We start from the raw sequence: 12606 nt of genomic DNA, 5'->3' as shown, positions 1-12606 counted from the left end.
CTGGCACATGCCTGTCTCATGACCCGCTGCTTTTAGCCTACCATGTAGGTACCTCATAAGGACCTCGCAAGCTCAAGAGAACCACCATCCCTTCTCCTCGCTTGCTCCGTCTCTGAATCTACCAAGCATCGCTCTTCATCGTCGTATTGCCCCCACCATAGTCAAGAGCTTACACCTCCCATCTCCACCCCATAAACCGAGTCTTCTCCCTGCTTTCACACCAAGTCAGCCCCCCCCCCGCCTCAAAAGGTCTACCCAAACGTCGACAGCCACGCCCAGGCTCGCCGTCCGTCCCCCCAGACGCAGGAGCATGTGCCAAGGCTCCCCCGCGCCATGGCGGACGTCCATGCCGACGACAACTTTCCCGAGCACCGCCGACCCCCAGTGACACCCGACGCGCACCGCCGCCAAAGCCACGATGCGGCCGCCGAGTCGAGCAGCGCCGGCAGCAGCCGCTCCGCAGCCGCACCAGACCTGCTCACCCGCGAGCGTCTGCTGCTGCACCAGTCGAGGCTTGCCGCCGAGCAGACGTACGGGCCGGTACGATACGACACGACGAGAAGGACGAAGCGCAGAGACAGACCGAGCGGCTCGTTCCTGCTCGACGGGGGCGGCGTCCGGCGCAGCCACAGCTCTCGTCTCCCGAAACCCACCGTTGCTGCGCCCACGGCCCGTACTGGTGCCACGACCGACTCGCTCTCCAACACGCCCGAATCCGCGCGATCGATTGCTCTACGAGAGCAAGCCTTGCGAGTAGCGTCCGATCCCTTCGCCGGAAAGCTGCTCACGCCGTCTCCGGAGGCCACTCACAACCTGAGCACCGGCTCGCTTAACCAGCCGTCTCCTGCATCGTCTCTGAACAGTCATGCGGCCACTTCTGTCGACGCCGACTCCACGCAGATTGTCAACATGGCATTGAACTTGAGTGAATCTCGCCGTCTCGCCTCTCGTCGAAACGTATCTCGCGCCGCTCCTCCCAAACTCCTGCCTTTGCCCGATTCAGCTACCTCCAACGACCTCCGCCAACAGCTCAAGCAGCAACGCCGATCCTCTCGGAACATCTCTCCTCGCCCGGCACTGAGCATGATACCCAGACAAAACACAGGCTTGTCAGTGTCAAGCCCACTACTCTCCAGCTTCCACATGGGACAGGACGATATGTATCGCTATCACTTTTCCGCCTCGACCCTAGCCCGCGCCCAGAAAGCAAAGGATCAGCTCGAGCTTATGGCTCAATACAGAAGGCTCCTTGACGTCTTGCCGCCCCTGAAGCCAGCGCACCTACGACTCGTTGCGACGAGTCCACCGGCGTCCCCTGCGGGTGGCGCAAAGGCTTTCGCTTGGACTTCCAACACTGTCCAGCTGGGGCGCAAGTACAATCCGCTGCAGTACATCCGGAACAGAAAAGTAAGGGCTCGCGAGAGAAAGATTATTGACGGCGAGAGGCAGGGGTTTGGAGAAGTCGACATTGTCAAGTCTTGGGTCGAGAGATGTGAGCAAAACATCGCTCTGCAACAGCCAGAAGATGAAGCAGAGTACATGGTCCCATTCTCCAGTGCCGACGATCCAGCTGCACAGTCTGCACCTGACCCTGTGGCGAAGGCGGCTCGAAACCGTCGGCCGCGCGTGGACTGGTTCATTGAACCGTGCGACATGATTGCAGATGCCTACTGGCTCGAGCAACATCAGAATAAGGAACTGATCGAAGATCGCCATTGGCGCAGGATCTTCCCTCCCAACTCTGAACTCTCTCGACCCATGTCGCGAGAAAGCGAAGAGCCTAGGCACTTCATGCCCTTTTCCCCAGGCACTATTAGCCGTGTGCCGAACCTGCCCGAAATCCATCACACACATCGGGGCCATGGCGCAGAGCATGGTCGGCAGCCTGTCATCGACCGTGCTAGAGAGAAACTCAGTCATATCAAAGACTCAAATCACTGGCATGTCTCTGATCACCTTTATGCTAGACCTCGCTCTAAAAAAGACTCGGCTTCCGAATATTCAAAAAGCGACAACGAGGCGCGCAGCCAGACAATCCGCGACACTCGCAGGCGTGCAGAAACCAAAGATGCGCATCCAGGTGATATCTTGCATAAGCAAATGCTGGAGATGATTGCCAAGGAAAATAGAGGCAAGGATGTTTTGGATCTTGCAGGTATTGAACATTTCGTACCTTCCAGCATGGCAAGCCCAGAGCGAAACCTGCGCTCGAAATCAAGCAGCCGCCTGCAGAGTCGCAGAGAATCCTTCCTGGAGACCAGCGACCAGGAGCATAGGGGTACCTTTGAAAGGATGCACAAGACTTCTCCTTCTCGATTCCGCTCTGAAGACCAAGTCATCGACGGGCCTCGTCTCCGAGCACCCAGATCGATAGATAACGACTCATCACTGCCCACGTCACCAGAGCTGCGGCCCTCTAGAAAGGCTACGCTCGAGTCTGTGTCTCTAGAGCTGCCGGCTCCCTGGAGCCGCTCAGGGTCTCCTTCTAGACACGACGCGGCAAAAAGTCACACAAATTCCGAAGCCAGGCTTGGTGCGGATAGAGAGGCAGTTGCAGGCAGTAGAGCGGACACGCTTCCGCGAGGGACGATTAGCTATCCACCTCCTCTGGAAGGGGAACCATCTCTATTAAGGAATTCCTCGGCCCCCGTCGCTGGGGAGACCATCAAAAGCCATCGCCGCATGGGAAGCCTACTTCAGCGCACTGATGACCCCAACTCAGGTCTTCGTGGCATTTTCAAGGGACCACGCATTGATACGGTCTTAAGAGGTGGCGTATCTCGCATCGGAGATATCCTACGCAAAAAGGATGGCTCTGGAGAATCGCAAGAACTTGAGTCCACAGACGAGTCTGACAGCGAACACAACAGAGGAAGAAGGCGGGCGTCGATGTCTCTGTCTCGCCGCACCTCCAAGAAAGATCAGCCTAAAGAGCAGGCGTCGAAACACTTTCTCGATGTCATGCCACAGTTCCAGCACGCTTCCGGTTCTTCTGCCGATAACAGCATTCACAAGTCTGCATCTTGGACGGCCCATGGGGTTCAAAGCAGCGAATCCTCGCGCGTCGACTTGCTCAAGCCTCCTCAGGCCGAAGTTCGAAGTCCATCCATGTCAACATCTCCACCGCCGAACGGGGCGTCTCGTCCTGGGGAGTCTGACGTCTCCGAGGCCGAATCGACCAAGGGTCGTGTTCCTCCCGGGGTCCGCGAAACTGACCGTCGACTCAACGCCATCCTTGGAGACCCTGTCAGTCGCCGCTTCGACCGCAGCGAGCGAACCAAGAGCCGCCAGTGGTCGATTGCGGACCAGGGTGCCAGGCAAATCGAGCGGAGCCAGCTATCAAGACGCGAGATGGCGCGCGTCAAGACCCTTGTTCTGAGCTCCGGCATCAAGGCCATGGAAATCAGCCGGCGCGCTCAGGAGACGCACAAGCCGTTCAAGAACGACGGCGCGAACAACAACGGGAGACTGGCCAACATTGACTGGGACGGCATCGCGAACCTGTGCCCTCAGAGCACAGGCCTTCACGAGCAAGCTGTGCCGCTCGCCGAGGCATACACGCTCGCGGCACAGACGCTGACGGCCAATGTACAGCTCTTCGGCCAGCGCTGGCAGGCGTCCGCGGACCGCTTCACGACGCACACGGGGCCGGAGCTGCATCGGCGCGTCGGTGCGGTGCGCTCGCGCATCGCTGACGACCTCGCGCCGCTGACGCGTGCTGCGGTTGAGGAAGCCGACGAGGCGAGCCGCGGTCTCGCACTTGACCAGCCCCTCCGCATCAAGCACGTCGTTGACACCATTGAGAAGATGCTCCGCCGGCGCCGGCGCCGCCTGCGCTGGCTGCGCCGCGGCCTCTGGCTCAGCGTCGAGTGGCTCGTCGTCGGCTTCATGTGGTACGTCTGGTTCGTCGTCATGATTCTCCGCGTCTTCTTGGGCATCGGCAAGGGTCTCTGGGGCGGCGTCAAATGGCTGCTGTGGCTGGCATAGAGGGCTCGCGTTCGCGTTAAACCTCTCCAAATCTCCCTCCTCGAATTGTTCTTTCTTTCCTTTGTCTGTTTCAACACATTTTGTTACTGCTCCCAACTACAACAAACTTCTTCGGACTTTGGATTTTCATCTTGATTTTCTTTTTCTCTGTTTCTTTTTTTTTTTTTTTCCTCATTGGCGATCGATTCAAGCATTTGAGAAAGCGACAATTGATACCCTGCTCATGGCATGCATTGCGTTTTCTGCCTTTGTATTCTGGTATTGCTCTTCTTCTCTTCTCAATATTCGTCCTTGTATCAAATCAGCACTGTGTTGGCCGGAGTCGCTTGGCATGCGCGTTGGCGATGGTGTGCTTTGTACATATTCTCTGTTTTGTAAACGTGGAGGAACGAGAAGCCTGCGTGTATTTATTTCTTGCTCCGCTCAGCAACGCTCGAATACTGTGTCCTCTACATAATACCATGAGATTTCTCTTTTCGCTTAAGGGCTGAAGTATATGCATTAATCCACCGGCGAAAGTATTTGAAGAGTTTAGATTTAAGGAGCACTTCGTGGAAGAATTGCACACAACTCAAAATGTGATAGATGAAACCGTACGTGGTAGTAAAACAACAGGACAAAAAAGCTCTAGTTACACGGGTGGATGCTCCTTTTCTACTTTTTGGAGAGTTCCTCTCTAGACAAGTCATATGATTAAAACAAGGTAAAGACAAGACGGATTACAAGATCCAAACAACAAAAGAAATTGTACATGTTTTGCGATTTCGTTGCACGTCTTTATTCGATTCTCTTTTTACCCTCCTCGGCACTTAGGAAGCGTGCCGTGCTGAGGCCACGCTCGTGGCGAGCTACGAAGCTGCCAAGCAGAGCATCTTTGCGCGCTTTAGAGTAGTGCTCATTGTAGCCCTCCGTGGCAAACGGGCGTGGGTTGAGTGTGGGCCAGTTGACCTAGAGTGAGGTGTGTTAATACGGCAGATACAGAATAAGAAACATGGGAGGCAACGTACGTAGAGCATGCCATGTCCGAGGATAAAGTGCAAACACCAGGCAGCAACGGCGGTCCAAAAAAGAATAAAGATGCGCAGGGGCAGGACCCTGGCGTCGGGCTCACGCTTAGTGAAGATGCCGATCAAGACAATGAAGGCGCTGAAAGCAAGCAAGTAAGGGATCGATTGGATTAGGAGGGGACGTCTGTCGACAAAAATGCGACCTAGGCCGACACCGGACTTCCCGGGCTGGTAGGCGCCGAGGAAGAGGTCGAAGCTGTCCTGGCGGGGACCGTCGAGGAAGTTGTTAAGGAAATAACGCGTGACACCGATGCGTCCATCCTGAAGGGCACCGAGCTTGGTGCGCGTACCCGTGCGGGTGACGTCTGTCTTCATGGCTCCAGTGCCAGAGTAGGAACCAGAGACCGTATCAGCATTGTCGGCCCAGAGGTTACGGAACAGAAACTCAAAGTCGGGGTCCTGCTCCTTGAAGGAGGCGCCACGAGGCATGAGACCGAGCTCGCTAAAAATGCGGTCGAGAACTGCGCGGGCAAACATGCTTTGAACAACGTTGGTGCGGTCAAGGCAGTCCATACAGTTGGTACGCATGACGCTGGTCTGTAGACTGCGGGCCTCGAGTTTGTCATCAAGGCCACCTGGCATGTTGATGCCGCGGAAGTATGATTGCGTCTCAAGCTCTTGGTGCATACGCGTGACCAAGTTGTAGGCCTTGTCCATTCTCATGCCTTTAGTCTCGGTGTGGAAGTCAAAGTAGACGTAATGAATCTTGTCAAACTGATTGCGGCTGCTACTGCTGGGAGTCACGGTGAACTTCTCGTTGGTGGCATCGCCAATGCTACCGGCTCTGGAGAGGGCCTGGCACATTTGTTCATACGACTCCTTGACGTTGCGCTCACGGCCCTTGGAGTTTACCAAGTTGATGAGATAGTTGTCGCCGTAAATGCGAATCTGCTCATCAAAGTGGCGCGCAGCAGGAGCGGTAGCAGCCTCGGTACCACGGACCTGCAGCTTGGGGGTGTAACGCAAGCTGTTAATCTCGGACCAGTACGTAGGAACACTGCCTCGAGTCTGGACGTATGACATGATTTGCATCTCCTTGCCGTCGGTACCGCCAAGCTTGCCGCTCTGCATATCGGTACTGCCAGCGAAGCCGCCCATACCAGTGCTGGCCTCGTTGAGAATAACGATCTGCTCTGTCTCGTTGTAGTTGGCGACATGGCCTTCCTCGTCCACACCACGGGTAAAAAATCGAGTGCCACCGCGGTATCTAGAGCGGCGGGAGATGAGGGTGAGGCTAACAGGGGTGCCCTTGAATGTGGTTTGCTTAATCTCTAACATGCCAAACATGCAGGGGAGGATAAAGGGATCGATACCGGGCTGAGTTCCAGGCTGGGCGCGGGACCCGAGGTTGCGGAAGTCGATGAGGTCTGACTGGAGGAACTTGTTGTAGAAGAAGCGATCGTCGGCGCGCATCCAGAGAGGCTTAGCGGTGTCGGCCTGAGATTGCCTCTGGAACGAGTTCGTGAGGTCAAGCGAATAGGAAAAATAGAGGGGCGCCTTCTTGAGGAACGTATCGAGGAGGCGGACAAAGGTATCCTCGTCGGGATCGTGAATCTGGCGCTCGCGCATGGGCAGGATCTCGGCGGCAAGGACCTTGTAGACCATCTGGCCTTTGAGGCGGCCGACGGGTTTGGTCTTGTTGACTATGACGACATATTTGTCTGTAGAGAGTAGACTTTTAGCAAATTGGTAAGGGGACGAGGCGGTCGGAGCGAGGGTTGGCAAACGGACCGAGCTTGAGCTGAATCAGGCCGAGAACGCCGGCAATGCTAGAGACGCGAGTGGCGCGCTTGGTGGACTGCAGAGACGGCTCGGTCAAGCTGACATCACCGGTAGGACGGTCAAGAACCAATGCCGGGGCATTGGGAGAGGAGGGCGACGTGAAGGTGTAGGCGTCGTTGCTGACACGCAGGTTGATGTCGCGGTAAGGGTACAAGGGGCCGGTGAAGGGGGCCATGGTGTCGGGCGTGCGTGCAGGAAGTCAGTCGAGTATAGGATAACCGCAGGAAATGCGCCGAGAGGGGGGGGGGGTTGAGCGATGCAGGCGGGCAAGGCAAGCTCAGGAAGCGCAGCCGAGAAGCTGGGTGGCGGGATGGAGGGTCGGTAAACTGAGGCCAACGAGGCAGGCGAAGCTGAGTCGAGCTCGTGGAAGTGGGTTAGGTGATAGTGGAAGCGCCCAGCCCGCTGTGTAGCAAGGGAGCTTGCTGGGCGCAAATGGGCAGGTAAAAAATTATACGCTGGAGGAACTACTGAAGAAAAGCCAGAGTTCAAATTTTCCATAATTATATTATTTTCGTATTTTAAAATATTACATCCATCTGTCGATAGCTGAATAACCGAAGCAAAGTATGAGGCATTGCCAGCTTTTGATTCCCGCCGGCTCAACAACGTCACTGTTTCCTGCCGGGGCTCTCACGCTAGCCAAAAGGGGATTAGTCGAGGGGTGGTCTCCTTTTTTTTCAAAGGAGGGGCAGTGCTGAAGGGTCACCGAAGGGTCGCTGAAAGTCGCTGAATGGCGCTGCCGCGGCGACTGCAAATGGCTTGTGATCACACCAAGTTATGATCGTGGGTAAGAAATCTAGTACTGTGACGAGGTCAAGAGGGTCTTCACTTCGAATAGTGCAATCTGAATAGCCGTACTTGGATTCGCGGACAGACCAACTATAATGAGAATATTATGCAGTGCACTCACACATCCATATGTGCGTTGTACCTACACCCACCAGTAGACGGAGATGAGATGCGGTTACCCCGCCACGGCCGGAAGACTGCCATCTCAAATTAAACAAGAAAAGAAAAAACCCCGTCATTTACTGTAACAAATGCATCAAGGCGTAAAAGAAGCAGCAATCCTAAATAATATACAGCCGCGCGATTGCACGTCTAAGCGGCTCTAAGATCTTGCCCTGCCTCGTTCCGCGTCTCGATCCGGACAAGATCCACGGGAATACGGACGCCAGACCCTTCTCATCGGAAATGTAGCTCTCGAATCATCTCGTAGCAGTGGGAATAAAATGGTGAATAATCAATTCGATGAATATTGGGTGCATCTCTCAAGCTCGTCTTGCACAGTTCCACACCTCCGTCAAGTCACATTTGTCAGCTGGTCCGTGGAGCCGCCCAAAACGCCGTCGGCGAGCCCTTTGAATTCAAACGCCCCCAACAGCCACCCAATTTGATTGTAGATAAAAAAAAAAAAAGTTCAAACGAGATTCGCCATTGTTAGTCAGGAGTATACAGTTTCTACCACGGAGCACACAGGAATTTCAGATTCTTGTTAGCTCCACAACTTAGTTGACTGTTGGTCGCTTGGCCAGTTGCAAGGTGTAACTACCCGACATCCTGCGCTACTAGGCATGTAGACAGAGAAGGACAATGTCACTGCTTTTCCTCCTCTGCTGGATTAAATATGGAATGATCCAAAACAACGCCTGCAAGACAAGCTGTCACAGGTTGGTTACGACCTCCTCGTTACGTACCAGCCAACATTCTGGCAGTCAATCATCCTCGGTCCAAAACTCGGAGGAGCATACACATACATGTTCCTGGATCAGCTATCATCTACAAGTTTCAACTCGGCAACAAAGGTGCCCCATAATATCTCTCGGGACGTTTTCTCGTTCTGATAGGTAGTCCAGTATGTAATTAGCAAGCAACGTTAGCTTATCAAAGTCCGCGGCACTGGCGAGCCAAGCCCACCATTGTAAAACCCGCACGACACTAGCCCCCAAGCACGACACTCGATTAGATTAATAATGCGGCTTCATCTTGGTATGGACCTTGGACATCTTCAAACAAACCTTCCAATGCCGAATCCACTCCCATCTGTAGTCTGTCACTCGTTCCTATAAAGCCGTCCTTGTTCCCGCGTCACTTTACTACTCTCCATTCTCAACACACTCACAGTCTTCCGCCTCATTCCTCTTTTTTTTTTAGAATATAGATCTCTCCCACCGCTTACACCATGACCGTCTCCCACATCTCCAAGCTGTGGCAGCCTCTCAAGGTTGGCCGGACCACCATCTCCCAACGCATTGCCCTCGCGCCGCTCACTCGCTTCCGCAATGATGACAACCACGTCGCGACCGACATCATGGCGCAGTACTACGCCGAGCGCGGCTCCGTGCCCGGCACGCTTCTCGTGACCGAGGCCACCGGCGTCTCCCAGGCCTCCGAGGGTCAGCCCAACCTGCCCGCCGTCCACAGCGCCGCGCAGGCGAAGGCCTGGAAGAAGGTCTACGACGCCGTCCACGCCAAGGGCAGCGTCATCTTCCAGCAGATCTGGCATCAGGGCCGTGCCGCCGACGCCGAGTACGTCGGCTCTCGCGGCTTCAAATATAGCTCCAGTTCCGCCAAGACCATGCCCGGCCGCGACGTCGCCCCGGAGCCGCTGACCGAAGAGGAGATCCTGACCATCATCGACGACTTCCGTTCCGCGGCGCGCAACGTCGTCGACGCCGGCGGCGACGGCGTCGAGATCCACGGCGCCCACGGCTACCTGATTGACCAGTTCACCTGCGACAGCGTCAACGAGCGCACTGATAGATGGGGCGGCTCGGTCGAGAACCGCGCCCGTTTCCTGCTCGAGATCATCAAGGCCGTCAGCGACGAGATTGGCGCCGACCGCACCGCTCTGCGTCTCAGCCCCTTTGCTACCTTCCAGGACGCCTTTTCCTCCGACACCTGGGCGCAGACGGGCTACATCCTGGACCAGATCAAGTCCCGCGGGCACAATCTCGCCTACCTGTCTTTCGTCGAGCCTCGCGGCGACCCCCAGGTTCTCTTCATCGGACCTAACAAGGTCGACCCCTTTGCTGGCGGCGAAAAGTCCCTCAAGTACTTCCTCCGCAAGTGGGACAATTTCAGCCCCGTGATTGTCGCTGGCGCGTACGATCTCGAAGGTGCCGCTCCTGCTGTTGACGAGGAATACCCCGAGTGGGATGTCATTGTTGCGTATGGACGCCCCTTCATCTCCAACCCGGATCTGGTGTTCCGCATCAAGAACCAGATCCCGTTCTCGGAATACAACAGAAAGACATTCTACCTTCCCAAGGTGGCCACGGGCTACATTGACTATCCGTTCAGCGAGCAGGCAATCAAGGCCGGTCTCGGTCCTCTGAGGGCTGAGATCAAGCTGTGATAGAAATGTGAAGGGACAAGATCAATGTAAGCATGGCAAGGAGAAAGGAGTTTTTTGCATCATAGACCAGAGAGAATAATTGATTTGATTTGATAGTTTGCACCGAGGCTTGACATGTGGTAATATTGAGTTCCACGAGCAACAAAAAAGCCACGCTTTGTCACTAGTTATTAGTAGAGACTGGTGTCGACACCAGCGCAGGCACTTGTCTTCCTGACCACTGCTCAGCCAGCTTGAAGGGGTGGGGCGTACGCCACTAACCGGCAAGTGTTGAGCGTCTGCCTAAAAGGCCTTCGTCATTAACCAAGCGGGCGGAATTTTAAATAATAAATTTGTTGAAATTTGGTACTATACATGAGAGGCAATGTATTTTTCCGAGACCATCAACACATGACGAGAGCTCTTTCGTTCAACCCGCATCATTATTGTTCATCACCTGACACAACGTCGGGGCGCTAACAGGAGCAGGGGCAGCCACTGCAGTCACTGAAAGGCCGCTGCACCACCCGCGACCTGTCACTAAAAAGCCCTCGCTGCCACTGTAAAGAATCACTGAAAGCCAAACACCTGCCCACTTTTAGTGCCTTCTGCTCCCGTTAGTAACCACCGCCACCAATCGCCTTCCAGCCTGACGTGGTGCCTCTCTCTACGACCGAACCGCCGACCTCGTCCACGCAACGTCCCACCGTCAACTCTACTACCACAACCTCCTGACTGCGTCATCTCCAGCACCGCTGCGCTCGTCCGTTTCGATTTTCTTCTTGCCGTATCTTTCGAATCCCGCGTTGTCCGGCGCTTCCCCCGACTTCATAACTGACTGCTGGAGCCATTCTGACGAGGCCTTCTGCGTCCCTTTCTCTCGCTCAACAATAACCATAAAATGGCGTCTCGAGGACCCCCCGGTGCCCGCGGCGGCGGCTCCAACAACCGCTTTGCTCAGTTCAAGCTGGTTCTCCTCGGTATGTGCTGATGGAATAAGCCGCCCATCTTCGCATTTCCCCTGTTTCTTAGGAGAATACGAGGGGCAGATACTCGTCGCTGCTGTACACAGATGCTGTACACAGAGTTAAATTTACCGGGCTAACCATACGGGTGTGCAGGAGAATCCGCTGTTGGAAAGGTGCGGCCACGTCCCGTCGAGAGTTCAAGAAGTCAAGTTCTATGTCCAAGATCCCAAACTAATGAAGCATGAATATAGAGTTCTATCGTTCTGAGATTCGTCAAGGCAAGCTCTTAGCCGCCCAGGCTGCCTCTATTCTCCTAGCAGCTGCTAACCTTCTCCCAGGACCAATTTGATTCCTTCCGCGAATCCACCATCGGCGCTGCGTTCCTCACCCAGACCATCTCCCTCGATGAGGCCACTACCGTCAAGTTCGAAATTTGGGATACCGCCGGCCAGGAGCGCTACAAGTCTCTGGCTCCCATGTACTACCGTAATGCCAACTGCGCCGTCGTCGTGTATGACATCACGCAGTCTGTACGTGCTCGCTGCTCCTGCTTCAGTCATGTCGGATATATCGCTAACCAACCCCGCTATGAAGGCTTCCCTCGACAAGGCCAAGGCCTGGGTCAAGGAACTACAACGCCAAGCAAACGAAAACATCATCATCGCTCTCGCTGGCAACAAGCTCGATCTCGTCACGGAGCAGCCCGACAAGCGCGCCATTCCCACCGCCGACGCCGAAGCCTACGCAAAGGAGGCCGGCCTCCTCTTCTTCGAGACCTCGGCCAAGACTGCCGAAAATGTCCCCGAGCTCTTTACCGCCATCGCCAAGAAGCTTCCCCTCGATCAGGCCGGTCCCAGACACGCACGTCCTGGCCAACGCCCCGGCGTCAGCTTGGCTCCCGAAAATTCAAACACCAACGCTGCTGGCCCCTGCAGCTGTTAACGTGCTCTAGCCTTTTCGAGTTGCGAAAGTATGTGGCGGAACATGTATTGGGCCAGCAGAACGGCCTGCACCACTGGGCCGCTACTCGCGGCCCTCCTACCCCAAGTAGACTAATGTCGTGAAGATCTGGCAAAGCCCTTTTTGTTACTCGTTTTTTCGTTCCCCCGACCTCGGGCTTGCGTAGTATATTTCTTGGAGTCTGGGTTTTGTATGGAATTCGGTTCATGTTTTTTTTTTCTTGGTTTATTTTAATATTGACATTAAATTTTTTTTATGGCTAACTTGGCTTGAACGTCTGCTTTACCGAGTCGTTATCTCCGGCGGCATGTTGACCAGGAGGCTCGGGATGGAGTGATAGGTAGTACTGAACTGATGGGCAGCCTGCGTGCACTCAGCATGGGCCAGCTAAGCTTAATGCATACCTAGAATATGATATTAAGTGCCCGTTTATATACTCTAATGAATCCAAACAGTCTGCCGTTGGATCATAGTATTCCCATCCTCGCTAGTTATCCTCGCGGGT

At 54.9% G+C, this 12606-nt stretch overlaps 4 protein-coding genes across 4 annotated transcripts; 3 read left to right on the top strand and 1 right to left on the bottom strand.

Moving 5' to 3' along the window:
* Window positions 1–333: 333 nt before the first annotated feature.
* Window positions 334–3987, top strand: ISF_03315 (hypothetical protein; the record flags this gene model as incomplete). Its single annotated transcript, XM_018846921.1, has 1 exon — window positions 334–3987. The coding sequence occupies one exon, from the start codon at window positions 334–336 to the stop codon at window positions 3985–3987; it is 3654 nt and encodes a 1217-aa protein (XP_018705810.1).
* A 777-nt stretch (window positions 3988–4764) lies between these two features.
* Window positions 4765–7011, bottom strand: ISF_03314 (Synaptojanin; the record flags this gene model as incomplete). The annotated part of the gene is made up of 3 exons (XM_018846920.1): window positions 4765–4935; window positions 4995–6715; window positions 6786–7011. The coding sequence occupies 3 exons, from the start codon at window positions 7009–7011 to the stop codon at window positions 4765–4767; spliced, it is 2118 nt and encodes a 705-aa protein (XP_018705809.1).
* A 2007-nt stretch (window positions 7012–9018) lies between these two features.
* On the top strand, window positions 9019–10194 carry ISF_03313 (NADH:flavin oxidoreductase/NADH oxidase family protein; the record flags this gene model as incomplete). The annotated part of the gene is made up of 1 exon (XM_018846919.1): window positions 9019–10194. The coding sequence occupies one exon, from the start codon at window positions 9019–9021 to the stop codon at window positions 10192–10194; it is 1176 nt and encodes a 391-aa protein (XP_018705808.1).
* An 880-nt stretch (window positions 10195–11074) lies between these two features.
* On the top strand, window positions 11075–12083 carry ISF_03312 (Rab5-like protein ypt5; the record flags this gene model as incomplete). The annotated part of the gene is made up of 4 exons (XM_018846918.1): window positions 11075–11153; window positions 11295–11314; window positions 11480–11671; window positions 11736–12083. The coding sequence occupies 4 exons, from the start codon at window positions 11075–11077 to the stop codon at window positions 12081–12083; spliced, it is 639 nt and encodes a 212-aa protein (XP_018705807.1).
* Window positions 12084–12606: the final 523 nt, after the last annotated feature.

The sequence above is a fragment of the Cordyceps fumosorosea genome (genome assembly GCF_001636725.1).
Source record: "Cordyceps fumosorosea ARSEF 2679 chromosome Unknown scaffold_6, whole genome shotgun sequence".
Taxonomy (NCBI): Eukaryota; Fungi; Ascomycota; class Sordariomycetes; order Hypocreales; family Cordycipitaceae; genus Cordyceps; species Cordyceps fumosorosea.
The sequence above is the reverse complement of the archived record's forward strand: the minus strand, read 5'-3'. Positions and strand labels throughout refer to the sequence as shown.